At 40.4% G+C, this 18914-nt stretch overlaps 1 protein-coding gene across 1 annotated transcript in view; it reads left to right on the top strand.

The window, feature by feature from the left end:
- F8 (coagulation factor VIII) overlaps window positions 1–18914 on the top strand; it is a 126398-nt gene that overhangs the window by 70881 nt on the left and 36603 nt on the right. The window contains exon 14 of the mRNA XM_047100732.1: window positions 2269–5368. Coding sequence (XP_046956688.1) covers window positions 2269–5368 — 3100 coding nt within the window. The remainder of the gene's footprint in view (window positions 1–2268; window positions 5369–18914) is intronic.

The following is an 18914-nucleotide window of genomic DNA, read 5'->3' as shown; positions in this document are numbered from 1 at the left end:
AGACAAATTAAAATGGCTTTATGTGTCTTGAGGGAAAAAAATCCTAATGTAATATCATTATTTACAAATCTCAAGCTAAATAAAGCCCCTAAAGATTTCCTGTGTTCAGAATGGTAAAGTCTGATTCCTTTTGTCTGTTTTTTTTTTTTTTTGAGGTAAAATTCACCATTTTAACCATTTAAAAGTGTACAATTCTGTGGCAGGAGACTGGTCTATACCCCACTGACCCAGTCTCAAACTTGACTGGACATGATTTGCCTGTGGCAGAAGGTGAAGGAGGGGATTGCCAGCCGGTGTCCCCAAGGGAATTATAATTCAACGTTGTGCAACCATTACTATTATCTAATTCCAGAATATTTTTATCACCCCAAAAAGAGACCCTTTACCATTAAGAAGTCACTCCCTATTCCCCCTTCTTTTAATTTTCTCTGCAACTGTAACTATATCTCCTTTTTTATTCCAAATTTTATACACGTAGAATTTCTTATTTTTATTTGGTTATTTATTTTATTGAGTTTTTCATCAAAGAATCAGCTCTTCTTTTAGCTGTTCGATTGAGATTTAATTAATTATGCTTTACATTAATCTTTACTCGTGCATGTAATACAAAAAGATGTTCTCATTAAAAACTTTGCACCAATACAGATAAAACTACAGTCCTTCTTGGTCACTGTTCCCAATCCCAGGCCCTTCTCACAGTTTGGTGTATGTCATTCCAAACCTGTTTATGGAGTTTCATTTTCCCTTTTATCACTCAACTACTATCCTCCTTAGGAAGAAGAAGGAAGTGGTTGTGTCTAAGTTATAACAGTAGAATTTTAAGAGTCAAAAACCTTATTTAAATTACTCATTTCAGCTCCAGTCTTGATCTACTCTGACCCAACATCGTTTCACACCATCAAAATTATGCTTTAAATGTCATGAAATTGGGCTCCCAATCCACAAATTTATGATATAGTTATGTCCATATTTTTAGTGAAACCACATTATTATGACTATGTAAATGTTCACTATGGAATCAAATAGAATTATATTTCTTCTTTTTATAACTTGTTTAGCTGAAACTTCTAATTGTTTTACTGTTCTTGTTGTAATGTTTTCCCTTTAGTTATTCTCTTTTTTATTCAAGAGTGTTATCGTACAACATATTCTTTTTCACTTAGAAACTGACCACCTGGACCCATGCATCCTCCTCCCCCAGTCTGGGCTGTTTTTTTTCTAGATCTGAAAATCAGTTATTAATTCGGGACTTTTCTTCAGCGCTGATTTCCTGTATCCCATGTCATCTTATTTTTAAACTTACAGTATACTCCTTTATTTTGGTAGAAAACATTCTCCCACCACCTCCTCAGCATGGCTGCTTTAAAGGTAGATTTTCTAAATCCTTGTATGATATAAAATGTATTTATTCTCATTTACCATCGGATTGATTATTTGCGCATAGAGTGCAATGTGCACTAATTCCAAAATGCATTTGACCATAAAGACCTTTTCCATGGGTATCCCATTATCTCTTAGGTCTCTATGGAAATATACTTTGAGGAAAGTTTTTCCTTTGCCACTGTAAAATTCCTTCACTTGAATAATCTTGTTTACAGCAGAAATTAACATTGCTAGCACAGTAGAGGGATTTTCTATCATATATATCCTAAAGTCCTACTCCCTTGTGCTTACTTATCCTGCAAATTGATGACAATGGAAGCTAGTCATTGATATATGATTTGCATACATTATTTGATAAGGGAGATACTATTAGCTTCATTTCCAAATTAGAAAAGTGGAGCTCAGAGAGATCAGTTGATTTGCTCAAAGTCACACAGCTGGTAAATGGTAGAGCTAGGATTTGAACCCAGGCAATCTGACTGTAAGAACCTGTGCCATTATGTAATATAGCAATAATACCTAGCTTACATACAGTTTCAGGGATTAAGTCACTATCATCATCAAAGAGTTCTGTGTGACTATTAGGACTCCCCACTGTTGTATATGTTAATTATATTTCTCCATTTTTATTCCAATATCTGTTCATTTGTAATCACAACCCTTTCTTGTGATCACAGACAGATATACCACAACAGCGGCAATGCAAAAAAGCACTTTCACTACCATTGTTGGACTGTTTTATGTGCCAGGGATTTAACCTAATGACTTGTAATACGATGGTACCGACTACTATTTTTTCATTATCTGGGAATAGAAGAGAACGACTAATACATAACTTGCTTGGGATGTGGGTTGTGAGTAACCAGAGTCTTTTTCTTCTTCCAGGTCTATGGGTGCTGGGGTGCCACAACTCAGACTTTCGGAACAGAGGCATGACAGCTTTACTGAAGGTTTCTAGTTGTAATGGGAACATTGATGATTATGATGAGGATAGATATGAAGATATTCCAGCCTCCCTCCTGAATGAAAACAATGTCATTGAACCCAGAAGCTTCTCCCAGAATTCAAGACATCATAGCCCTAGGCAAAAGCAATTCAAAGCCACCACAACTCCAGAAAATGACATAGAGAAGATTGACCCTCAGCCTGGAGAAAGAACACAGCTGCTTAACGTACAAAGTGTCTCCTCTAGTGATTTGCTGATGCTTCTGGGACAGAATCCTACTCCACGTGGATTACTCTTATCTGATTTCCAGGAAGCCACACATGAAGCAGATGATCATTTACTTGGAGCTATAGAAAGACACAAGGGCCCATCTGCAGTGGCAGATCTCAGACCAGAGCTCCATCACAGTGGGGACAGAGTATTTACTCCTGAGCCAAAACTAAAATTAAGATTAAATGAGAATTTGGGGACAACTGTAACAGCAGAGTTGAAGAACCTTGATTTAAAAATTTCTAGTTCATCAGACAACCTAACAGCTTCACCAACAATTCCATCAGACAAGTTGGCAGCAGGTACTGAAAAGACAGGTTCCTTAGGACCCCAAAATATGTCAATTCACTTAAATAGTCATTTAGGTACCATTGTATTTGGCAAAAATTCATCTCACTCTATTGACTCTGGTGTACCTTTGGGCTCGAGTGAAGGAGACAATGATTCCAAGTTGTTAGAAGCAGCTTTAATGAATAGTCAAGAAAGTTCACTGGGAGAAAATGTATTATCAGTGGAGAGAAATGGGTTATTTAAAGAAGACAGAGTTCATGGACCTGCTTCATTAATTAAAGATAATGCTTTATTCAAAGTTAATATCTCTTTGATAAAGACAAACAACGCAACAATTAACTCAACAACTAATAGCAAAAATCATGTTGATGTCCCAACATTATTAACTGAGAACAGTACATCAGTCTGGCAAGATACTATATTAGAAAGTAATGCTGAGTTTCAAGAAATGACTTCTTTGCTTCATAATGAAACATTTATGGACAGAAATATTACAGCTTTGGAGCTAAAGCATGTGTCAAATAAAACTACTTCATCAAAAAATGTGGAAGTGGTCTACCAAAACAAAGAGGGCCCGGTGCCACTAGGTGCAGAAAATCCAGGTCTCTCATTCTTCAAGACACTGTTCTCACCAGATTCAGCAAAGTGGATAAAATGGACCCATGGCGAGAACTCCCTAAGCTCTGGGCAAAGGCCCATTCCAACACAATTAACATCTTTAGGATCAGAAAAATCTGTGAAAGATCAGAAGTTTTTGTCAGAAAAGAAGGTGGTAGTAGGAGAAGATGAATTTACAAAGGACACAGAACTCAAAGAGATGAGTTTTCCAAACAGCAAGAGCATGTTTTTTACTAACTTGCCCAATGTCCAAGATAATGGTACTTACAATCAAGAAGAAAAATCTCAGGAAGAGACAGAAAGAAAGGAGAAATTAACCCAAGAAAATGTGGTTTTGCCTCAGGAATATACAGTAGCTGACACTAATAATTTCCTGAAGAACCTTTTCTTACTAAGCACTAAGCAAAATGTGGAAGGTTTAGATGAGGGGCCATATACTCCAATACTTCAAAACACCAGGTCATTAAATGATTCAGCACATAGAGCAGGGATTCACATAGTCCATTTCTCAAAAATAAGGGAGGAAGAAAACTTGGAAGGTTTGGGAAATCAAACAAAGGAAATGGCAGAGAGGTTTTCAAGCACTCCAAGGATGTCTCCTAATCCAAGTCAGCATAATATGCTCACTCAGCGTGGTAAGCGGGCCTTGAAACAATCCAGACTCTCACTAGAAGAAACTAAGTTTGCAAGGGGGGTAATTTTGAATGACACCTCAACCCAGTCATCCAAAAACATGAACTTTTTGATGCATGGAACCCTCACACAGATAGAGGACAATGAGAAAGAAAAAGGGGCTGCCACTCAGTCCCTCCAATCAGATTGTTCTATGGGGAATCAGGGCACCATTCAAATGAATGACTCTGCATTACCCATTGCAAAGGAATCAGCATTTCCATCAATCAGACATACAGATCTGACCAAGATCCCATCCCAGGACAACTCTTCTCATCTTCCAGTGTCAGCCTGCACTTATACCTTCAGGGAGAGTTCTGGGGTCCAAAAAAGCACTCATTTCTCACAAGGAGCCAAGAGAAATAAACTTTCTGTAGCCTTCCTAACCTCAGAAATGATTGTAGGTCAAGGAAAGTTCAGCTCCCTAGGGAAAAGTGCCATGAACCAACGCATGTCCAAGAAACGTGAAAACACTCTTTTGCAACAAGGCTTATCTGAAGCATCTGGCAAAGTTGAATTACTCCCTAAAGCTCATGTTCATCAAGAAGACTCTTTCCCTACAAAAACTAGCAATGATTCTTCTGGCCACCTGGATCTTATGGAGAAGATCTTCCTTCAGAAAACACAGGGACCTAAGAAAATAAATGGACCCGGAAAAGTGCCCTTCCTGAAATGGACAACAGAGAGCTCTGAAAAGATTCCCTCTGAGCTGCTGGGTCCCCTTGCTTGGGATAACAACAATGCCACCCAGATACCAAGAGAAGAGTGGAAATCCCAAAAGTCACAGAAAAACATAGCTTTTAAGAGCAAGGACACCATTTTGCCCTTGGGCCCTTGTGAAAACAGTCCTTCAGTAGCAGCAATAAATGAAGGGCAAGGTAAACTCCAAAGAGAAGCCACCAGGTCAAAGCAAGGAGAGACTGGAAGATTGCGCTCTCAGAACCCACCGGTCTCAAAACGCCATCAAAGAGAAATAACCCTTACTACTCTTCAGTCAGAGGAAGACAAAATTGAGTATGATGATACGTTCTCAATTGAAATGAAGAGAGAAGATTTTGACATCTATGGTGAAGATGAAAATCAGGGCCTCCGCAGCTTTCAAAAGAGAACACGACACTATTTCATTGCTGCAGTGGAGCGTCTCTGGGATTATGGGATGAGTAGATCTCCCCATGCACTAAGAAACAGGTATGAGTACATTGATTATTCCTTTGTCCTGCTATTGCCACATTTGACTTTACCAGATGCTGAAACAATATGAAAAACACAGCTAATCTGCAGGAATAAGTCTCCAAAGGTTGCTTTATAGAAGAACCCTGAAGTCCAGGAAGCAAAGTCTAGATGGAGCTGAGGAGTAAATAGGAGGTTAGATGATGACACCAATAATGAGAGTTACAAAAGGGTAAATGGGTCAAGGTCAAGAAGCATCAATGGGGAACAGGAAGAAAAGTCAGCCTCACCTATCAACCTTGTGAGCTGCAGGAGTAATCTTAATCTTGTGAAAAGGTTCTGAGAGAAGCAGGAGGAAGAAGTAAAGTGTGTGGTAAAGATGTTGAGGATACAGAGAATGTTGTTTTCCATGGTACTGGGGATCCAGGGAGCAAAGTGGGAGGATTTGATTGTTAGGGAAGCAGAAAGAGATTGGGCAGGGAAGAGAAAGCACAGAGAAATTTGGGAGATAAGGAGAGTCTTATGGAGAGTCGATCAGTCAACAAGTATTTATTGAGCACCTACTCTATGCCAGACACTCTTGTATACACTGGGGTGCAGCAGAATAGGAGCTTACATTCTATTGGGGGGAGCAAGAGGTAATAAATTAGCAGAAAAGTAAATAGAGGAATCTTGATGGTGCTCTTCAGGAGGTAGAATCTAATATGATAGAGAGTGCCTTGGGGTGTTACTTTAGCTGTGTTGGTCAGATAAATCCTCTGTGAAATTGAGACCTAAATGATGAGAAGAAGACACTTGATGGAGCTCTGAGAGATGCTTCCAGGCAGAGGGAACAAGGAATGCAAAGGCTCTGAGAATGAAACAAGTTTGAGGAACAAGAAAGGACCAGTCTGACTGGAGTAGAGTGAAGAACTGGGGTGAGGGGGGTGGTTATGGGAGACAAAGTAGTAAAGATGAGAAGTGGTAAGATAATATAGGTCCTAGAGAAAGTTTAGGTGCCTTCTTCATTACTCATTGTCACATTCTGACCTCTCTGTCTACCTCAAGTGGGCCCTTATTGCTGCATAGCAACTATAGAATATTTCCCTAATCTACTGACTTTCCCACTGTCCTGGACCCTTCCCCTGCATTTTCTTTTTCCTTAAATCTCCAACCCCCTTTACCCATTCTCCAATAGCCCTTCTCATTCATAGCCAATGCCTATGCAATGAACGTCCCAACCTCCAACACATTTATTGACATCCGTAACCATATACCGTCTTCATGCTTATGGCAATAAATAATCATTGCTCCTAAGGCCAACCTCTCCAGTTTCCTAGTCAACCATCTCCAACTTTCCATTATAGTGCATTTTCATCTTATCCAATTCTCAGTTCATAATCAAATTCTTGTTATTTTTTGAAATTATAACCAGCGGTATTCTTTGATGGATTAGATGTGGTTGTGAGAGAAAAAGATGAGTTAGGAATAACTTCAGTGTTTAGAGTCTTGTAACTAAAAAGAAGGAATGGTCACTGACTGCCATGGAAAACACTGGACAAACAAAAGATTTGTGGAAGGAGCAGAAATTAAGAGACTAATTTTGTACATGGTAAGGTAGTTTATATATGAATTTCAAGTTCAAGGAAGATATCTTAGATGGAGATAATACAACCTGATATTATCTGCATAAGCGTAGACCATCATAAGAATAAGTTTAGACAGAAAAGAGGAGAGTTTAAAGAACTAACACTTAAGTTTACAGAGAAAGATTGACAGTGAGGTTAGTGAAAAAAAAAAGATAGAAAATTGGTGTCAGACAGGATGAGAGCACACAGGATGGAGTAATCGGAGTTCCTGGGTGGCTGTCAGTTAAGCGTCCAACTTCAGCTCAGATCATGATCTCACAGTTTGGGTGTTTGAGCCCCACATCAGGTTTTGCACTGACAGCACAGAGCCTGCTTGGGATTCTCTCTTTCTGCCCGCCCCTGTCCCTCCTCTTACCCTCTGTCTCTCTCAAGATAAATAAAACTTTAAAAAAAGGAAATAGTACTGAGAGTTCAACTAAGACAAGGGCTGAGAATTAGTAAAGATCATCCGTGACTTTGAAAATGTATTTTTAATGGAATAATGGAGATAAAAAAAGACTTTTTGAAGTGGCTTAAAGGAAGAATAGGTGGAAAAGAATCCAGCTACTGGTATCCAAATCAGTGGCTACCACTCTGGTCTAAACCATCCTCAACTCTCACCCAAATTATTGTAATAGCCTCTTAACTGTACTTTCAGCTTCCAGCCTGGCCCTTATACAGTCTTTTCCCTACACAGAACCTAAAGTAAATTTTCAAAGTGTAATTCTGATTATTGTTCTCTGCTCCAAATCTCCTAGTGGATTTCCTTTCTACCCTTGGTAAATTCCAAAATCTTCACCATGGCCTTCAAGTTTCTGAGATTTGACCCACTGAAACGTCTCTGCTCTCATATCCTACCATTATTTCCTGCTCACTCTGTTCTAACCACATTGCCCTACTTCCTCAGATAGAGCAAATATATACCTTTCTCTAGGCCTTTGCACTTTGTGTTCTCTTCTTATAATTCTCTTCTTTTGATATCCTAATGTTCATCCTCTCACTTCTTTCACATTGCTGCTCAAATTTCATTTTATCAGTGAGGCTTTCCCTGAACACTGTGTATGCATACAGCTCCTACCACACTCTTTCACTGCACTTACTAGCACCTGAAATATTATACATTTACTTGTTTATAGTCTATTTTCCCCAACTAGAAACTAAGTTCTTGAAAGCACAAATTTTGAAGGTGTTGTTCAATGGTATATCCCCAAAACCTTAATCAGTTCCTGGCACGTGATAAATGCTTAAATATCTATTGAATGAATTAGTAAATGATGGATGTAGGGAGGCAAGAGCAGGTCTCTCATGTATGTCTGCACTCCAGAGAATGCCAACTGAATGGTAGCACAATTTCCGTGAGCCAAAATAGAGGCAGGAAAACCAGCAAAGGGGCCATTACAGTCATCCGGAGAAGACAGATTATTTAGACCAAAATTGTGGTGGGGAAAATCAAAAGAAATGGAAAGGTGTTGAGTATAATTTGAAAACAAGCAAACAGGACTTGCTGTTAGGTTGAGTATGGGGGCAATGGAGAGGACTCAGAGAAATTTTTATTGTTTTTTTTTTTTAGTTATTTTTTTTCCTAAGCAACTAGGTGGACAATGATGACATTTAATGAGATGTGGAAAGCTTGAGGTAGAACAGATTTATTTGAGGAAACACTCAAGGGTCTGTTTTTAACATGTTTACTTTGAGATGCCCACTAGATGCCCAAATTGAGATGTTGAGTAGTCAGTTGGATATATGAGTCTGGAATCCAAGGGAGAGCTCTGTGCTAAAGACAAATAAGCTTGGGAGCCATAAGCATCTTGATAGCATTCAAATAAGACTCAATGGGTCCATCAAGAGAGTAAAAGTAGATGTAAACCATGTCGACTTTAAGCTGGGTCCCCAGAGGTCTACATCCTCAAGGTAACAGTAAGCCAGTTAATTCACTTCATTGACTTGCAGCCCAGTTTTCTGTCATCTGTGTTGTCCATGAAATCTCTGGGTTTATCTTGAAGGTCCAAAATGGCTTCATTCACACATCTGATGCCTTGGCGGAAAATAATGGAAATCTAGACTTGCTGGGACTCTTGACCAGAAGGCCTACATGTAACCTTTCTAGCATGAGAGTACCTGGATAATCAGATTTCATACATAGTGGTTGGCTTCTTCCAGAGAGAGCATACCAGGAGAACTGAGCACTGAGTGACTACATATGATACCATGAGGAGCAATTCTGAGTTAACACAATTGAAAAGTACAGCAAAATGGTTGCTGTTTTAAGCCACTAAAGTTTTGATGTAATTTGTGATACAGCAACAGATAGAGGAGATGTAAAGGATAGTGTGAAGGATTTACCTATGTTTTAAAATTTTTAATGTTTATTCATTTTTTGAGAGAGAGACAGCACAAGCGTGGAAGGACAGACAGAGGGGGAGACACAGAATCCAAAGCAGGCTCCAGGCTCTGAGCTGTCAGCACAGAGCCTGATGTGGGGTTTGAACTCACAAACCACGAGATCATGACCTGAGCCCAAGTTGGATGCTTAACTGACTGAACCACCCAGGCCCCAAGATTTACCTATTTTTAATTGAAATTGCAGAAGGAAAGGAAAGAGTGATTAGAGGAGAAGCAATAATTGAAGAGGTAATGGCTTAATATTTTCCAAAATTGAAAAAATTCATGAATGCACAGATTCAGGGAGTTCAACAAACCCCAAACATAGTGAATAAAAATATCAACACCTAGGAATGTTTCATCAGAGTGAAACTTCAGAAAATCCAAAAGTCTTAAAAGCAGCCAAAGAGGGGCACCTGGGTGGCTCAGTCGGTTGAGCATCCAACTCTGGATTTCGACTCAGGTCATCATCTTTCAGTTTGTGGGTTCGAGCCCTATGTTGGGTTCTGTGCTCATAGTGCAGACCCTGCTTGGGACTCTCTGTCTCCCTCTCTCTCTGCCCCCCCCCCACTTATGTGCATGCACACACTCTCTCTCTCAAAATAAATAAATAAACATCCTTTTAAAAGCAGCCAAAGGAAAAAGACAGCATACATTCAAATGAGATACAGAAAGGTGACTTTTCAGTAGTGCTAATTAAACATAGAAGACAGGGAAATGATGTCTAGAATGCGTTGAAATACAATAACTGCCAACCTAGAATTCTATATCCATCAAAAATATGATTCAGAATTCAAGGTGAAATGGGACATTTTCAGACAAACAGAAACCTAAATCTCACCACCAGCAAAAACCCAATAAAAATATTCTAATGATGTAGTTGAGACAATAGGAAAGTGATAATGAAAGAAGTAAAAGGCAAAAAAGACTAAAAAGGTAAAGAAAGGATAAATTATGGATAAGTATAAATATTGTTTGTATAAAGAATGGTGAAAACATCTTATGAGGTCTAAGATATAATTGCTTTTTTCACAATGGGTTTGCCACCAAAACACAGGTGTCATGAAAACCATCCCTAAATCTAAGCCAAAATTGGAAAGGAAAAAACTCATATCAACACTGTCATCATTGGATGCATAAATTTGGGCAAATCTACCACTCCTAGCCATCTGATCTACAAATGTGGTGAGATCAACAAAAGAACCATTGAAAACTTGAGAAGGAGGAGTTCGAGGAAGATGGCGGCCTAGGAGGACGCTGGGCTCACCGCGTGTCCTGCTGATCGCTTAGATTCCACCCACATCTGCCTAAATAACCCAGAAAACCGCCAGAGGACTAGCAGAACGGAGTCTCCGGAGCCAAGCGCAGACGAGAGGCCCACGGAAGAGGGTAGGAAGGGCGGAGAGGCGGTGCACGCTCCACGGACTGGCGGGAGGGAGCCGGGGCGGAGGGGCAGCCTGCCGGCCAAATAGAGCCCCAGAGTCTGGCTTGCAAAAGCGGAGGGGCCAGACGGAGTGTGTTCCGACAGTAAGCGTGACTTAGCATCTGGGAGGTCATAAGTTAACAGCTCTGCTCGGAAAAGCAGGAAGGCTGGAGGACAAAGGGAGGGAGAATTGCTGAGCCCCGGGACGACAGAGCTCAGTTTGGCGGGGAACAAAGGCGCTCACCAGCACCATCTCCCTCACCCATCCCCCGGCCAAAATCCCAAAGGGAACCAGTTCCTGCCAGGGAACTTGCTTGCTCCGCGCAAACACCCAACGCTGTGCTTCTGCGGAGCCACCCCTCCGGAAGCGGGTCTGACTCCCTCCACCTGCCACAGGGCCCCTCCTGAAGTGGATCACCTAAGGAGAAGCAAGCTAAGTCTGCCCCTCCTGCCCCCGTGCACCTTGCCTACCCACCTTGCCTACCCCAGCTAATACGCCAGATCCCCAGCACCACAAGCCTGGCAGTGTGCAAGTAGCCCAGACGGGCCACGCCACCCCACAGTGAATCCCGCCCCTGGGAGAGGGGAAGAGAAGGCACACACCATCTGACTGTGGCCCCAGCGGTGGGCTGGGGGCAGACATCAGGTCTGACTGCGGCCCCGCCCACCAACTCCAGTTATACACCACAGCACAGGGGAAGTGCCCTGCAGGTCCGCACCACTCCAGGAACTATCCAAAATGACCAAACGGAAGAATTCCCCTCAAAAGAATCTCCAGGAAATAACAACAGCTAATGAACTGATCAAAAAGGATTTAAATAATATAACAGAAAGTGAATTTAGAATAATAGTCATAAAATTAATCGCTGGGCTTGAAAACAGTATACAGGACAGCAGAGAATCTCTTGCTACAGAGATCAAGGGACTAAGGAACAGTCAGGAGGAGCTGAAAACCGCTTTAAACAAGATGCAAAATAAAATGGAAATGACCATGGCTCGGATTGAAGAGGCAGAGGAGAGAATAGGTGAACTAGAAGATAAAATTATGGAAAAGAGGAAGCTGAGAAAAAGAGAGATAAAAAATCCAGGAGTATGAGGGGAAAATTAGAGAACTAAGTGATACACTAAAGAGAAATAATATACACATAATTGGTATCCCAGAGGAGGGAGAGGGAAAGGTGCTGAAGGTGTACTTGAAGAAATCATAGCTGAGAACTTCCCTGAACTGGGGAAGGAAAAAGGCATTGAAATCCAAGAGGCACAGAGAACTCCCTTCAGACGTAACTTGAATCGATCTTCTGCACGACATATCATAGTGAAACTGGCAAAATACAAGGATAAAGAGAAAATTCTGAAAGCAGCAAGGGATAAACGTGCCCTAACATATAAAGAGAGACCTATAAGACTCGTGACTGATCTCTCTTTTGAAACTTGGCAGGCCAGAAAGGATTGGCACGAGATCTTCAATGTGTTGAACAGGAAAAATATGCAGCCGAGAATCCTTTATCCAGCAAGTCTGTCATTTAGAATAGAAGGAGAGATAAAGGTCTTCCCAAACAAACAAAAACTGAAGGAATTCGTCACCACTAAACCAGCGCTACAAGAGATCCTAAGGGGGACCCTGTGAGACAAAGTACCAGAGACATCACTACAAGCATAAAACATACAGACATCACAATGACTCTAAACCCGTATCTTCCAATAATAACACTGAATGTAAATGGATTAAATGCACCAACCAAAAGACATAGGGTATCAGAATGGATAAAAAAACAAGACCCATCTATTTGCTGTCTACAAGAGACTCATTTTAGACCTGAGGACACCTTTAGATTGAGAGTGAGGGGATGGAGAACTATTTATCATGCTACTGGAAGCCAAAAGAAAGCTGGAGTAGCCATACTTAGACAAACTAGACTTTAAATTAAAGGCTGTAACAAGAGATGAAGAAGGGCATTATATAATAATTACAGGGTCTATCCATCAGGAAGAGCTAACAATTATACATGTCTATGCGCCAAATACCGGAGCCCCCAAATCTATAAAACAATTACAAACGTAAGCAACCTTATTGATAAGAATGTGGTAATTGCAGGGGACTTTAACACTCCACTTACAGAAATGGATAGATCATCTAGACACACGGTCAGTAAAGAAAGAAGGGCCCTGAATGATACATTGGATCAGATGGACTTGACAGATATATTTAGAACTCTGCATCCCAAAGCAACAGAATATACTTTCTTCTCAAGTGCACATGGAACATTCTCCAAGATAGATCATATATTGTGTCACAAAACAACCCTTCATAAGTATACAAGAATTGAAATTATACCATGCATACTTTCAGACCACAATGCTATGAAGCTTGAAATCAACCACAGGAAAAAGTCTGGAAAACCTCCAAAAGCATGGAGGTTAAAGAACACCCTACTAAAGAATGAATGGGTCAACCAGGCAATTAGAGAAGAAATTTAAAAATATATGGAAACAAACGGAAATGAAAATACAACAATCCAAACGCTTTGGGATGCAGCGAAGGCAGTCCTGAGAGGAAGATACATCGCAATCCAGGCCTATCTCAAGAAACAAGAAAAATCCCAAATACAAAATCTAACAGCACACCTAAAGGAAATAGAAGCAGAACAGCAAAGACAGCCTAAACCCAGCAGAAGAAGAGAAATAATAAAGATCAGAGCAGAAATAAACAATATAGAATCTAAAAAAACTGTAGAGCAGATCAACGAAACCAAGAGTTGGTTTTTTGAAAAAAATAAACAAAATTGACAAACCTCTAGCCAGGCTTCTCAAAAAGAAAAGGGAGATGACCCAAATAGATAAAATCATGAATGAAAATGGAATTATTACAACCAATCCCTCAGAGATACAAACAATTATCAGGGAATACTATGAAAAATTATATGCCAACAAATTGGACAACCTGGAAGAAATGGACAAATTCCTGAACACCCACACTCTTCCAAAACTCTATCAGGAGGAAATAGAAAGCTTGAACAGACCCATAACCAGCGAAGAAATTGAATCGGTTATCAAAAATCTCCCAACAAATAAGAGTCCAGGACCAGATGGCTTCCCAGGGGAGTTCTACCAGACGTTTAAAGCAGAGATAATACCTATCCTTCTCAAGCCATTCCAAGAAATAGAAAGGGAAGGAAAACTTCCAGACTCATTCTATGAAGCCAGTATTACTTTGATTCCTAAACCAGACAGAGACCCACTAAAACAAAAGAACTACAGGCCAATATCCCTGATGAATATGGATGCAAAAATTCTTAATAAGATACTAGCAAATCGAATTCAACAGCTTATAAAAAGAATTATTCACCATGATCAAGTGGGATTCATTCCTGGGATGCAGGGCTGGTTCAACATTCGCAAATCAATCAACGTGATACATCACATTAATAAAAGAAAAGGTAAGAACCATATGATCCTGTCAATCGATGCAGAAAAGGCCTTTGACAAAATTCAGCACCCTTTCTTAATAAAACCCCTTGAGAAAGTCGGGATAGAAGGAACATACTTAAACATCATAAAAGCCATTTATGAAAAGCCCACAGCTAACATCATCCTCAATGGGGAAAAACTGAGAGCTTTTTCCCTGAGATCAGGAACACGACAGGGATGCCCACTCTCACCGCTGTTGTTTAACATAGTGTTGGAAGTGCTAGCATCAGCAATCAGACAACAAAAGGAAATCAAAGGCATCAAAATTGGCAAAGATGAAGTCAAGCTTTCGCTTTTTGCAGATGACATGATACTATACATGGAAAATCCGATAGACTCCACCAAAAGTCTGCTAGAACTGATACATGAATTTAGCAAAGTTGCAGGATACAAAATCAATGTACAGAAATCAGTTGCATTCTTATACACTAACAATGAAGCAACAGAAAGACAAATAAAGAAACTGATCCCATTCACAACTGCACCAAGAAGCATAAAATACCTAGGAATAAATCTAACCAAAGATGTAAAAGATCTGTATGCTGAAAACTATAGAAAGCTTATGAAGGTAATTGAAGAAGATATAAAGAAGTGGAGACATTCCCTGCTCATGGATTGGAAGAATAAATATTGTCAAAATGTCAATACTACCCAAAGCTATCTACACATACAATGCAATCCCAATCAAAATTGCACCAGCATTCTTCTCGAAACTAGAACAAGCAATCCTAAAATTCATATGGAACCACAAAAGGCCCCGAATAGCCAAAGTAATTTTGAAGAAGAAGACCAAAGCAGGAGGCATCACAATCCCAGACTTTAGCCTCTGCTGCAAAGCTGTAATCATCAAGACAGCATGGTATTGGCACAAAAACAGACACATAGACCAATGGAATAGAATAGAAACCCCAGAACTAGACCCACAAACGTATGGCCAACTCATCTTTGACAAAGCAGGAAAGAACATCCAATGGAAAAAAGACAGTCTCTTTAACAAATGGTGCTGGGAGAACTGGACAGCAACATGCAGAAGATTGAAACTAGACCACTTTCTCGCACCATTCACAAAAATAAACTCAAAATGGATAAAGGACCTGAATGTGAGACAGGAAACCATCAAAACCCTAGAGGAGAAAGCAGGAAAAGACCTCTCTGACCTCAGCCGTAGCAATCTCTTACTCGACACATCCCCAAAGGCAAGGGAATTAAAAGCAAAAATGAATTACTGGGACCTTATGAAGATAAAAAGCTTCTGCACAGCAAAGGAAACAACCAGCAAAACTAAAAGGCAACCAACGGAATGGGAAAAGATATTTGCAAATGACATATCGGACAAAGGGCTAGTATCCAAAATCTATAAAGAGCTCACCAAACTCCACACCTGAAAAACAAATAACCCAGTGAAAAAATGGGCAGAAAACATGAATAGACACTTCTCTAAAGAAGACATCCGGATGGCCAACAGGCACATGAAAAGATGCTCAACGTCGCTCCTCATCAGGGAAATACAAATCAAAACCACACTCAGATATCACCTCACGCCAGTCAGAGTGGCCAAAATGAACAAATCAGGAGACTATAGATGCTGGAGAGGATGTGGAGAAACGGGAACCCTCTTGCACTGTTGGTGGGAGTGCAAATTGGTGCAGCCACTCTGGAAAACAGAAAATTAAAAATAGACCTACCCTATGACCCAGCAATAGCACTGCTAGGAATTTACCCAAGGGATACAGGAGTACTGATGCATAGGGGCACTTGTACCCCAATGTTTATAGCAGCACTCTCAACGATAGCCAAATTATAGAAAGAGCCGAAATGTCCATCAACTGATGAATGGATAAAGAAATTGTGGTTTATATACACAATGGAATACTACGTGGCAATGAGAAAAAATGAAATATGGCCTTTTGTAGCAACGTGGATGGAACTGGAGAGTGTGATGCTAAGTGAAATAAGCCATACAGAGAAAGACAGGTACCATATGGTTTCACTCTTATGTGGATCCTGAGAAACTTAACAGGAACCCATGGGGGAGGGGAAAAAAAAAAGAGGTTACAGTGGGAGAGAGCCAAAGCATAAGAGACTGTTAAAAACTGAGAATAAACTGAGGGTTGATGGGGGGTGGGAGGAAGGGGAGGGTGGGTGATGGGTATTGAGGAGGGCACCTTTTGGGATGAGCACTGGGTGTTGTATGGAAACCAATTTGACAATAAATTTCATATATTGAAAAAAAAAAAAACTTGAGAAGGAGGCTGCTGAGATGGGAAAGAGCCCCTTCAGGTATGTCTGGATCTCGACAGACAGAAGGCTGAAAGTGAGTGTGGTATCTTTACTGATGTCTCTCCTTGGAAATCGGAGACCAGCAAGTATTATGTGACTATCGCTGATGCCCCAGAACAAAGATACTTCATCAAAAACATGATTACAGGCACATCTCATGCTGATTGTGCTTCCTGATTGTTGCTGCTGCTGTTGGTGAAACTGAAGCAGGTATCTTGAAGAATGGGCAGATCCATGAGCATGCCCTTCTGGCTTTACACACTAGGTGTGAAACAACTAATTGTTGTTGTTTAGGAAATAGATTCCACTGACACAAGGAAAGTATCAGCCAGAAGAGATGCAAGGAAAATGTTAAGCAAGTCAGCACATATATTAAGAAATTTGGTGACAACCCCAACACAGTAGTATTTGTGCCAATTACCGGTTGGAATGATGACAAAATGCTGGAGCCAAGTGCTAACATGCCTTGATTGAAGGGATGAAACGTCACCCACAGAGATGGCTATGCCAGGGGAGCCATGCTGCTTGAAACTCGGGATTGCCTCCTCTCAGTAGATCATCCAACTGACAAGCCCTTTTGTCTACCCCTCTGGTATGTCTACTAAATTGGTGATATTGGTACTGTCCTTGTGAGCTGAGTGGAGATTGTTCTCAAACCTGGCACGGTAGTTACCTTTGCTCCAGTCAGTGTTACAACTGAAGTCAAGTCTGTTGAAATGCACCATGAAGCTTTGAGTTAAGCTCTTCCTGGAGACAGTGTGGGCTTTGATGTTGAGAACATATCTGCCAGGGGTGCCTGGCTGGCTCAGTTGATGGAGCGTGCGACTCTTGATCTCAGGGTTGTGGGGTTTGAGCCCCACATTGGGTTTAAAGATTACTTAATAATAAAATCTTAAAAGAACGTATCTGTTGTTTGTTGTAACGATATGGCTAGTGACAGCAAAAATGACCCACCAGTAGAAGTAGCTGGCTTCACAGCTCAGATGATTATTCTGAACCATCCAAGCTGGATTGTCACACAGCTTACATTGCTTGCAAGTTTGCTGACCTGAAAAAGATTGATCACTGTTCTGGAAAGAAGCTGGAAGATGGCCCCAAACTTTTGAAACTTGGCAATGCTTCCATTTTTGATATAGTTCCTGCCAAGCCCATATGTGTAGAGTGCTTCTTGGGCTGTCCTCCTTTGGGCCGTTTTGCTCTTCCCAGCGTGACACAGTTGCTGTGGGTGTCTCAAAGACTTCTGTGGCTAATGAGGTCACCAAGTCTGCCGAAAAAGTAAAATGAATATAATCCCTACCTAATACCTGCCACCTCAGTCTTAATCACTGGTAGAACAATCTCAGAAGTATTCCAATTGGCCATTTAAGTTTATCGGTAAAAGACTGGTTAATGATAACAATGCATCCTAAATCCTCAGAAGAAGAGGAGAATGTTTTGTGGACCATTGGTTTGTGTGTGTGTGTTGCAGTTTTAAGTTATTAATTTAAAAAAACAATACTTTTTAATGGAAACAACTTGACTGGAGATTATCCCAGAGCATATGAACTTGAAAAACATTTGGGCTAGTGTCTATCTTTTCGAGAGTTTTAGAATGCCCAATCTTTATAAGTGTTTGCCTTCAAACCAACTAAATAGAGCTCTTTTACAAATTAATTTTAGCAATATCACCCAGATGTCGAAAAGCATGACACATTTACAACAGATATATAGATAGATGGACACACAAACACAAAGATCTTACAGCTTTTCTTTTTACTAATATTAATGGAGAGGACATTTAGGCTTAATTTCCAAATACCTCCCTCTCTCCTTTTCTTCCCTTCTGATGATATTTCTCCCTAATGTTGGCATGTGAAAGGATGGCCCTCAGGTCCTAGAGAAGGTGGAGATAGAAAATTTACATCCCAAAGGCACAGATTGAGTACAGGAGAATTCGGTTTCCAGGGTCCAGATCTTTTCAAGCATTTTGAGAGGAACCAGCAAAGGTTTGGAGGATTGGCGAAAGGGCAGGTGAACTTTCAACTTATAGAACCAAACCTTTTACCTGGCAGATATTTGCAAGACAAAGGCAGTTGTCTCCAATTCCCCCAAAGAATTGGGTTGTAGCTTTTGTTTTAGGTACTTTTAATCTTTTTAATTTTTCATTAACCTTCTGTAGTGATTCATTCAATGAAGCTATTTTGGAATTTTGAAACATTTTGGAAGTTTTTGCATACAATTAACATACAAGACCCAATTTGTTTCTTTGATTTGTGAGCTCTTGCTTTTAAGTGCACTTTTTTTTATTTGAAAGAGAGAGAGAGAGGAGAGATCGAGAGAGAGAGAGAGAGAGAGAGAGAGAGAGAGAGAGAGAATCTTAAGCAGGCTCCAAGCTCAGGGCAGAGCCTGATGCGGGGCCCCATGC

The sequence above is a fragment of the Lynx rufus genome, unplaced genomic scaffold (genome assembly GCF_022079265.1).
Source record: "Lynx rufus isolate CCGP_SWC_20201006 ecotype Redwood Valley unplaced genomic scaffold, mLynRuf1.p SCAF_52, whole genome shotgun sequence".
Lineage (NCBI taxonomy): Eukaryota > Metazoa > Chordata > Mammalia > Carnivora > Felidae > Lynx > Lynx rufus.
The sequence above is the reverse complement of the archived record's forward strand: the minus strand, read 5'-3'. Positions and strand labels throughout refer to the sequence as shown.